Source organism: Montipora foliosa, chromosome 14 (genome assembly GCF_036669935.1).
Source record: "Montipora foliosa isolate CH-2021 chromosome 14, ASM3666993v2, whole genome shotgun sequence".
NCBI lineage: Eukaryota > Metazoa > Cnidaria > Anthozoa > Scleractinia > Acroporidae > Montipora > Montipora foliosa.
The window spans coordinates 20,006,498-20,016,497 of NC_090882.1; the positions used below are offsets into that span (position 1 = coordinate 20,006,498).

At 37.9% G+C, this 10,000-nt stretch overlaps 3 protein-coding genes across 3 annotated transcripts in view; 2 read left to right on the forward strand and 1 right to left on the reverse strand.

Moving 5' to 3' along the window:
• LOC137985407 (kynurenine 3-monooxygenase-like) overlaps positions 1–1,335 on the forward strand; it is a 17,172-nt gene extending 15,837 nt beyond the window's left edge. The window contains exon 18 of the mRNA XM_068833028.1: positions 1–1,335. This exon is cut by the window's left edge and continues 644 nt beyond it. The gene's annotated coding sequence lies outside the window, so the exon portion shown is untranslated.
• A 315-nt stretch (positions 1,336–1,650) lies between these two features.
• Positions 1,651–4,011, reverse strand: LOC137985408 (xaa-Arg dipeptidase-like). The gene has a single exon (XM_068833029.1). It carries the CDS (start codon positions 3,802–3,804, stop codon positions 2,605–2,607), a length of 1,200 nt encoding a protein of 399 aa, XP_068689130.1. The 5' UTR covers positions 3,805–4,011; the 3' UTR covers positions 1,651–2,604.
• A 76-nt stretch (positions 4,012–4,087) lies between these two features.
• LOC137985406 (uncharacterized) lies at positions 4,088–9,812 on the forward strand. Its single transcript, XM_068833027.1, has 3 exons — positions 4,088–4,710; positions 7,505–8,221; positions 8,633–9,812. The coding sequence occupies exons 1-3, from the start codon at positions 4,245–4,247 to the stop codon at positions 8,884–8,886; spliced, it is 1,437 nt and encodes a 478-aa protein (XP_068689128.1). The 5' UTR covers positions 4,088–4,244; the 3' UTR covers positions 8,887–9,812.
• Positions 9,813–10,000: the final 188 nt, after the last annotated feature.

Sequence of the window (10,000 nt, forward strand, 5' to 3'; positions counted from 1 at the left end):
AGTGGGGTTTCAACCCATTAAATAGCGATGCCGGTGCGACACTCTATTCAAAACTGAGCTATGAAGCCACTAATGTTGGGAGCTGGTCATTTGTGGGTTCAACTGTTCCCGATTGTAGTTGTTTTTTTTTTCCTGGTTCAAGATTTTTTAACCAGTTGAATTTTGATTTTCTTTTGTTTCAGATTTTCATAATGAATGTTAAGCCAATGATATACGGTTCAACATTTGTTGTGTCATGTTGAATGTTGAAATATGCCATTCAACACGTTGAATGTTGTTGAACGGTGTTGAAGGAAGATAGAGACCAGCTCTATTCCGTTCAACACGTTTGTGCAACAATGTTCAACATTTGTTGAGCAACAAATGTTGCAAGATGTTGAACCATGTATCATCAGCTTTAGACAAAGCAAAATCAAAAGTCAGCTGGTTTGAAAAATTTTAAACCAAGAAAAAAAATGAACCACAACATATGCATCATTCTTCAATAGCTTCTGAGTAATTTGTACTTGGTGGCCCTGACTTCTGTCTTTCTTCCAGTACATCTGTTTCAATTTTCTCATATCTTATACTATTGCATGACTTTAGTTAATTACTGAGAATCCAAATCATGTGTGTACTGCAGCAAAACTTGCCACCATTCTATATCAGATCCATAAAATGGAATTAAGCTATAATAGCCAGTTTCTGATCTATTTTTCTATCAGAGAAATACGAACACGTCAGGAGTATCACTCCTCGTCAAGTCAAGGTTGAATGTGAGGTGAAACATTGTGTCCACACATGATGTTAGACTATTTTATAGCAAGGCGTGCAACATGCAAGTTGTCTACACACAGCTCCAATATCTCAATAACTTGTTAAAAACACCACTTACTGGTGTTATTTAAAACACTATATTTAACACACTAAAAACAGTTTCTTTGCACTATTAACAACTTTATAGCTTTATTTAATGCATTATGTCATGTGATAGCGAGACAGTAGAACTACTCATTCTTTGGCAGTAAATAGGACTACAGTTGTTGGTTTCATCCAAGCACAAGCTTGTTACTAAAACCAGTTTCTTTGAACTATTTAAATTTGGTGTAACCCTCTTGATATTGGAAGTGTATTTTTTTTAAGGCTAGGCACATCTTTGCATATCAGTTTCAAATTTTTGGGGTAAAACAAAGTCATCACACTTAATATATAAAAAGAAGTACCAACTGTATTAAAGGGAAAATTATCCTTTTTAGTGATTAATATTCAAAAGGAAGTACTAACTGTATCAGTGGGTATCCTTTTTAGCGTGATGGCTTTTTGGGGAATTGTGAGAATAAAATGTTTAAAAACCAACATACTAGTGAGGTTTTCATTAGAGTTTGCTTAAGGTATTTTAGGTGCAAAATTGGTTCTTCACAATGCTATCATGAAGCATGGTGAAGGTCAGAGTATTGGCTACACGTAGCCTCTTTTTGAAAAGGTGTATAAAAGGAGATGTAACAGCTCTAGTAAGTTAGAATGTGACTGGCTCGCTACCAGAAAACAAAACTAAACAACAGAAGCTGCCACATTGTACAACACCAAATAATAGCCAATTCATGAGAGCTGCTGAAGATTTTATACCTGTAAATAATAATAAAAGGGCACACTACAAATTGGACAAAATTAATGAAATATTTTATTTTTGACATTGTATTTCCCCACAAATCTGAACACATTTCAACCTTCAAAATAATGTTTAAAAATTAAGAATATCATTTGCAAGTAAAAAATACAGATGGCAAATAAAAATGACTCGTATTTACAAGGCTAAAAATTTTTAAAAGTAAAAGACCGAATGCTTTCGTATAAATATTGATCATAATTTGGTGCATTTTGTATTGAACGGATAGCATAGGTAAACATGGTGTATGAAAGTGTACAAGTAAACCCATGTTTAAATGAATGAGAGAAGTGATCCTCAGACTTAGCTGGATGATTTAAGCAATAATAATAATTTATTGTCTCTTACAGACACAAAAAATTTAAGTGGCTGCTACGAGATTAGATGTAATGACCTCTGCCATTCCAGTGCATTCAACTCCTAAAGAAGACCATCTGAGCGTGGTTCAAGCCTTTTGTGACCCCTAAAGGAGACTAATCTGGGCATGGCTTAAGGAAATTTTGACCCCTAAAAACAAGTTAAAAAGAAAATTTGACTTCTGTTTCTCTTCACGTAATTCTGTGTTTCTTCGCGGAACCCTAAACGAGACCTTGGCGGCTAAAAATATTGGCGCTTTGCTCGGAACACCCTAAACGAGACCAAAATCCAAAATTTACACGAGCATCCCCGTCTGTTTCATATGGGAGTACCCCCCCCCCCCCCTTCCCGGGCCCTAACCAACTGAGCTATGAAGCCACCGCCTCATTTGTAGGTTCTAATATTTTATAAATCATTTCGTTCATTAAAGCCATGTTTGTTGGCTCTTCAGGCTGGAGCCTTGTGTTTTAAGTTTCCCTCACTTCTTAATAATTTCAGTCCAGATAAATGGGATCTCGTTATTCTCAGGATTTTAAATAAAAGACCATTTTAGAATAGTATTAAAGAAACATCCTAAAATTGTTAAATAGCAGTTTTACAGTTCAAGCATCTTGGACAGCATTTGCAAACTCTTCCTTCACACGATTAAGTAAACATGAATCACTTAGCACTTCAATTGCAGTGAAACATAGAGCTTTTGCTGCCACGATGGTTTGATCATGCGCGTGCTGTGTGGATGATACCTCTCGGAAGGGGTGTGAGTGATAAGGCACAGATTTGTCGATGCAATAGAGGGGGTGCAACCCTGGGACAACCAAGGAAACATTTCCCATATCAGTGGATCCATCGACAATACTTTCTTGTTCGACTTGTGAGGGGAAAGCTGTACCCATTTGTTCGGCGTATTTCTGATACAAACGTGCCAAGTTCTTATTGGAGAGCATTCTAGCATGCTGATGAGGATCCCATTGAATATCAACAGAGCAGCCAGTTGCCTTAGCAACAGCCTCAAAGCAGTCATGTACTTTGGACTGGAGGGTAGACATCTCTTTGTTCTTGACAGTTCTGACCCAAAACTCGAGCTTTGCCTGCCCTGGAATGATACTAGGTTGTGTGCCGCCATCGCTAATGATTCCATGAACTCGCCAGTTAGGTTTCATATGTTGTCTTAGCATACTTATGGAGCTGTAAGCCATGACAGCTGCATCAAGAGCATTACACTTATCACCACAAGGTTGTTCATTCATGTGAGAAGAGTCCCCTCTGTAAGTTACTTCGACCTTGTTAAGAGCTTGGCTGACGTAATGGGCCACATTGAAGGGTGCTGGGTGCAACATCACACAGAAATCTACATCTTCGAAACAACCACTGTGAATCATCTCAATTTTTCCACCCCCTCCCTCCTCAGCAGGGGTTCCCATGGCAACAACCCTGGCCTTCAGGCCTCTTTCAATGGCGGTTTTTAGGCCCAATGCAACTGCGACACCTGCAATAGCAATCAGATTATGACCACATCCATGGCCTATCCCAGGAAGAGCGTCATATTCACAAAGCACTGCAACTGTCGGCCCAGCGTTTTTATTTCCGAAAACAGCCCGGAAAGCGGTCGGCAAAGTGTAATGTTTCGTTACTTCAAATCCTTCATCCTTGAAATAGTCGCTCAAAATGCCGTGAGCAAAATGCTCTTCGTAACCCAATTCAGGTTTCTCCCAGATCCGCAAACTGATGTTTTGAAGTTCTTTCGCTTTGCTGTCGATTCTGGGAGAAACTTCCGAAATAATGGCCTGCAGATGATCAGCCATGATTGATTCGTGCGTAAGAAATTTTCACATTTAGGTAGCCAGGCCTTTTTGCTAATTTTTACCACAGAATCACCATTTCCATTCGGTTAAAAATGTGAAAACTGTTCTCTAATGGGAGAAACATGGAAATGTTTAAAAAAATCAACAAAGCCTACAAGTTCTGTTATTCACGGCTGTTAGAACAGTTGATATGAAGTTTCTGTAAGCTAACCTGAGTTCAGGGGCATAGACGAGGACAAGGCTGGTAGACCTGTGACTTGCCGCATGCGCACTCTCAAAGCTTTAGTATTAAACATAAATCTAAGGCGATTCATCATTCGTTTGTTTAGAGGCATCCATATTCTTCTGTTTTTTCTGCTTTTAATCTTCGCTCAAACTCTAAACTCAAAACAACAACCGACGACTGTTCGTTGGGAAGGCCAGTAGTTCAGGTCAACCTCATGATGCATTTGAAAAGCTTTAATCGAATGCTTTTACCGAGCATATTCTTGGCTTTCTTGTATTGCGTCTCTGCCGTCGATGATCTTACAAAATACCGATGTCCTTTCACTATCCACGTCAAGAAAGGACAGATTATAAAGGCAAAGGAATCGATGCAAAATGGAGCAAAGTTTCTGAAGCACACGGTTGTAGCCGATGCCAGGGAATGTTACAAGTTATGTTGCGAACGCGAAAGCTGTGATCTCGCTCTAATGCAGTACGCGAATTCTAGCAACCCTAAGAGTTATCTTCCAGTTGAGAAGGTTTGCTACATGTTCCACTGTGGAAAACCGACTAAATGTCGCTTTGGAGAGCATGAACACTACGCTACGATAAGTTATGTCAGACCTGACGAACAATTGTTAAGTTTGGATGGCAATCCGTCTCAAAACGCGAAGTCAACATACAGACCTTCTGACACCGAAGGTAAGAAAAATGCAAATTGAATCAACTGTTCTGTTGATTTTATATTGTGTGGTTAGAAAGTCCTCAGGAGTGATTCTAGAATACCCGCCTTAAATTTACAAACCGTAAACAAGATGAAATTTCATTAAAAATAATGCTTGCAAAATTACGGGCGTCCTCTAGACGTGAGAATTAGTCGTGAATGTGATAAGCGCGATTGATCAAGTTATAATTTTTTACATCATTTCTTAAGTCTCCGCAGATGACAATGAAATCTTGGAACTATATTTCTTTGGTAGGCTTTCCACTTCCTCGTTCTCAACAATTTGTTCGAAGACGTATCAAATTACCTCTAAAATTACGATGCGCCACCGAACGTGAAGCTGTTTTGATATTAACAATTGCAAAGCCGTAATATTGCATCGCTTTCAAACAGATGAATTTACCGGGGTGTTTTTCCCTTCAAAACAACTCCATTTTCGTGTTTTTTCCATAACATTAATTTGTCGAATACACAGTACTAGTTAAAGCCCTCTTGCTCAATAACACTGATTTTTAAGATTTGTTTTCTTGTGCAGAACTTCTATTTTAAACTTGTACATGTAGTATATTGTAGTGAATTGAGCAAAAATTAACAAATAGATTCCATGTTGCCGTGCGTCTGTTCAGTAATAGATCACAGATGACGTCAAAATGTTGTAAAAACAAAAAAGTGGCACACGAGGCAATAGCCGAGTGTGTCACTGATGTTCTTACCACATTTGACGTCTTCTGTGATCTGTTACTGAACAGACTCACGGCTACATGGAATTTGTTTTATATAATGAAGAAGTAAACTTTATTCGCATAAAAGCTGACAGTGACATCAATCGTGCGTCTGTCCTCTAATAGATCATAGGCAAGAACCAATCAAAATCCGTGAATAACTTGGGTTATTATATAAAGTACAGTAGATTTTTTCACTTGTGCATCATCCGAGAAGTTGATTATCTGTATGACTTTAGGGTACCTAATTATTAATTATGGTAACTGAACTGAGTGGAGTGCAATTTGGTCTGAAATCATACGTGTGATTTCAAAATCGAAAGAGTGCACAGCATGAGTTTGATTAGCAATCACGAGCATGATTTCAGACCAAAATTGCACAACACAAAGTTCAATTACCACTTTATTACATCCATTTAGAAATCACGCAATAATTAGTTAATCGCTAAAATACAGGATTTTTGTCAATGCCAATATTTTATTGATCCAGTTGGGGACAAAAGTTGTAAAATTCACCAGACAATTATTGTTTTCTTGGTCTTTTATTTTCTTGCAGTTCGATTGGTTACCTTAAACAAGCCTTGAAATTTGATTGGTTGTTTTGTTTTAGTGTTCCTTTCTCATTGGCCGGGGAAATGGTGCGATTTAGAGCAAAAAATAGTGCAATTTGGGAATAAATCGCACTGCTGAGAGGCAATCAGATTGCAAGGATCATCAATGATTTCTAAATGGATGTAATAATGTTATTATTAGTTTAGCTTGTAAAGCCTGCTTCACATGTACGACGTAAATGCAATCGCAAGCACAAAGGCAAGAAATGGAAAGTTTTTCTTTTTCTTGCATTTGCATTTGCACTTGTGGTTGCATTTCACATGTGTGGACCAGGGAAACGCAAACGCAAGGTAAAAAAGCACAAGTTCATTCTTGTCCACCATCTTGGAACGAGGACTTGAACTGCACTTGCGTGTCTTCCTTCTCTTGCATTGACTTGTGAACTTGCTTTGCGTTTGTTTGCATTTGTGTTTGCATTCACATTTGTTTCGTACGTGTGACCAGGCTTAAGGCTGTGCATACTTGAACCCTATGGCGTCCAAACCGGCCGAAACCGACCGTCTAACGCCAGACGATTTTACTTGTCATTGGGGAATCCCTGGGCGTCAATGGAGTATTTTACTCTGTCTAACGCCAGATGATTTTACTCGTCAATGGGGAACCCCTGGGCATCAATGGGTTAAGCAATAAGTACTTTACTTTTAAAGTGTCTGTGAGGGTACTACGTGCATCACAAGCTTTTATTGTGTCCAGCAAGTTCATGTCACTCATGGTGGGATAGGAAAGTTTAGTAGATCATGCTGTAATTTGGTAAGAGGGTATGGAGAATCAAAATGCAAGAGATAAATAGGAATGTCAGATGATACAGAATTGTCTCTTGTTTTATAAATACAGTATTACCAAATCCACAAAAATGGCCTTTATTTTTGCCAGAAATCAAAAACAAATCTCAAAAATGTCCAAAAGCAGAGAAACACAATCCCCCTTAGTAATAGAAGTTTATTGAGAAGACTCTGTGGGACATTAAAGATTCCACACACTATTCGAAAAGAGCAGGATTCTCCAGCAAAGTGTGGATGGCTTGTCAGTGATGTTTCAAAAATTCTTATGGTGTATGAGGCCACATAAGCAAAAATAGCCATAAGTTAACCCTTTGACATCCAAACCAGCCTAAACCGGCCAGACTTAGTATTTTACTCTGTCTAACGCCAGAGTATTTTACTATGTCTAACGCCAGACGATTTTAATCGTCAATGGGGAACCCCTGGGCGTCAGTGGGTTAAAGGGGACTTTGCCGAGTGCTGGAACATGTAGGTGTACAAATGTAGGTGTCAATGAAGAGGGGATGGGAAAGTAACACTTTGTGGAAATCACCACGAAAACTTGAGACCTCCACACAATAGTGCAGTGTATTGAGTCAATGAACTAATAGTAACAAATAAACGCTGTTCTTTCTTCGATCTATTTTATTAATAATAATTATTATTGTTATTTACAGGTAGTGATCAGGATGAGGAGGAAGAAGATTTGGGATACAAGTCATACCAGCCTCATTCGAGACAAAAAACACAAGAAATCCAACAGAATAAAAATTTACATAGTTCTTGGAAAACAAAATTTGAGGGAACAAATTCAGGTTATTCAAACAAAGAATTCGGAAAGTCAGTATATCACAGTAAAACTGCAAACAAACCAGCAGCAACAAAAAATTTTAAGGAACATGAGCAGCCAGTGTACAAGGAAGTTGACAAACAGTCAGACAACCCCACAAAGCTTGTGGAGGTTCAGACTAAGGCCTCTGTTTTGCCATTTGAAAGAATCCCCTTAGAGCATAACAAACCCAAGGTTTCCGTAGGTAGCGATGAGGGTGATGCAGACCTAGAGGTGAAAGTTGAGGAACTTACACCTTCAAAGAAGCCTGTCAGTCCAGTTCCAACATTTCACCATTGGAGAGAATTTGTTGACAACAACCCAAACTTTCCATATACTATCCCTCTGAACTATGATAGAAACACACAGAAACCAACAAGAAAAAAGTGGTTTGAGGCACCGAGAACAGAGCACCCTACGAGAAGGAAAATAACAACAAGGAAGCTGGTGAAAACAGATCCAATTAAAACAACTGAAAAGACGGCAACTGAAAAATTGACAACAACAACAGAGAAGGTTAAAACAACAGAGAAAGCAAGGATACAAGAGAAAAATTATTTGCCTGGTATGTATTTGTGACAGACTTCATGTTTATGCAATGACATTTAATATATAGAAAAGTGGAGCTTCCGGGTTATTATTCTTATATTTATTCATTGAAATAGTTAAGAACTTTTATACCTATAAGAGATAGGAAGAACGGAGCAGAGCGTTGAAAGGAATAGTCTAACTGAACATTCATATTTACAAATTATATAGCATAGCCTAGGACTAGTCTCGCTATGCTATTGATCATGTAAAACCGCAATATCACTAAGTGTCCATAATAATAATAATAACCATGACAAATATTGCTGTCTTGCTTCCATGAAATTTGGAATTCAGGAAATAGAACCATCCAATAGCATCCTTATTATAGAATAGAATCTGGAATATTTAAAACATAAACAGCAACTATGTTTTATTTTCGTTTCAGGTCAAGGTGCCAAACCCCCAATGCTTCAACTGCCATTACCAAAACAGAATGTTTCAGATGTTGTGGTCATCGAAACACAGCGCCTAAGAATTATAGAGAACAAGGCTGTTCTCCCTCTTGCTATCTTCCTTGTGTTGGCCATCGTTTTATTGTTTGTTGTTGCGCTACGACTGAGAATTGTCAAAAGCAAATTGAAAAGACGGCCATTTGCGACTGATGATGCAGATTACCTCATCAACGGAATGTACTTGTAACAGAATGTAATATTGATAATTGCCTAGGATCTATTAAAAGCTAATCTACTAAAATGGTACATGTAATGGTTCTTTGTAGCAAACTAACATAAATTTGTAAGGTCTCAGATTAAGAAGGACAATTTAGTCTTAAGAGTGTAGGGTACAAGGTTGTGGCACTTGCTGTTAAGGGGAAATGAGATGTCTATTTTTTTTATTGAACTTGATTCCATTTGAACTTTCTCACCCCAATTAATATGGGTTTAAGTCTACTTTGGCAAGCAGATGTGGTTGGAAGCTAATCTGGCTTAGAGATGAACGAATGCAACTTAACTTTGTAAATTGCTCTGAATGAATGTTAAAAGTTGTCTATTCAATAATCTTCAAAACAGAATAGCACCAAACTGTGTCTACCCTATGTTTGTATTAATACAAGCTACCAAGGGAACCAGATATTTTTCTTTGTGTTTTGAGGGCTACTGGAGTTAGGAAAGGCAAATCTTCTTCCAGATGATAGAACTGACAAAAGTTTATGCTGCTCGATAAACACTTTTAACTCCACACGGAAAGCTACCTACACTCTCCCAGAATACAGTACAAGTGTTGCAGGAAATAACCTTGTGAGCAACTCAAGTTACGAAGTAAAATTTTGCTATGTACAATAATCATTAGAGGAAAATATGCAACAAGTGGCACAAGAATTAAATATTTCCATCAGTTATTTATGATAACGCTCAAGTAATATTCAGAGGAGGACATTTTCTTTAGACTGGAAATACCCCAAAGACTTGACAATGTACACAGTAGTAATTAAAATGTCAAAAGAGAAAGACTGGTTCAAAATGGTTGATTTACATTGTGTGTATTAATTTTTATCCAATTTGCATTGGAGAACATGAATGTACCTTGAATTCTGTAGGTAGAAAATAAAAGGTGTGTTCAAAGAAGCCTCGGGATTTGAATCCTTTTAACCTTTTGTGGTACTCCCGGTCTGTTCTGAATGTTACCTAAGGTCCTTGCGTGCATAGTTAGTGGTATTCTTGGGTTGCACGTCACGGAAGTGAAAACATAAATAACTTACCATTCAAAGAATTGAGTCAAGAAATGGAAATGTTATAGAAGAGGAATAAATAAA

Bases quoted from the DNA above. Each gene is read 5' to 3' on its own strand.
- LOC137985408 (XM_068833029.1), bottom strand. From the start codon at position 3,804: ATGGCTGATCATCTGCAGGCCATTATTTCGGAAGTTTCTCCCAGAATC.
- LOC137985406 (XM_068833027.1), top strand. From the start codon at position 4,245: ATGATGCATTTGAAAAGCTTTAATCGAATGCTTTTACCGAGCATATTC. The intron at 4,711-7,504 runs GTAAGAAAAATG...TGTTATTTACAG, and splicing joins CAGACCTTCTGACACCGAAG to GTAGTGATCAGGATGAGGAG. The intron at 8,222-8,632 runs GTATGTATTTGT...TTTTCGTTTCAG, and splicing joins AGAGAAAAATTATTTGCCTG to GTCAAGGTGCCAAACCCCCA.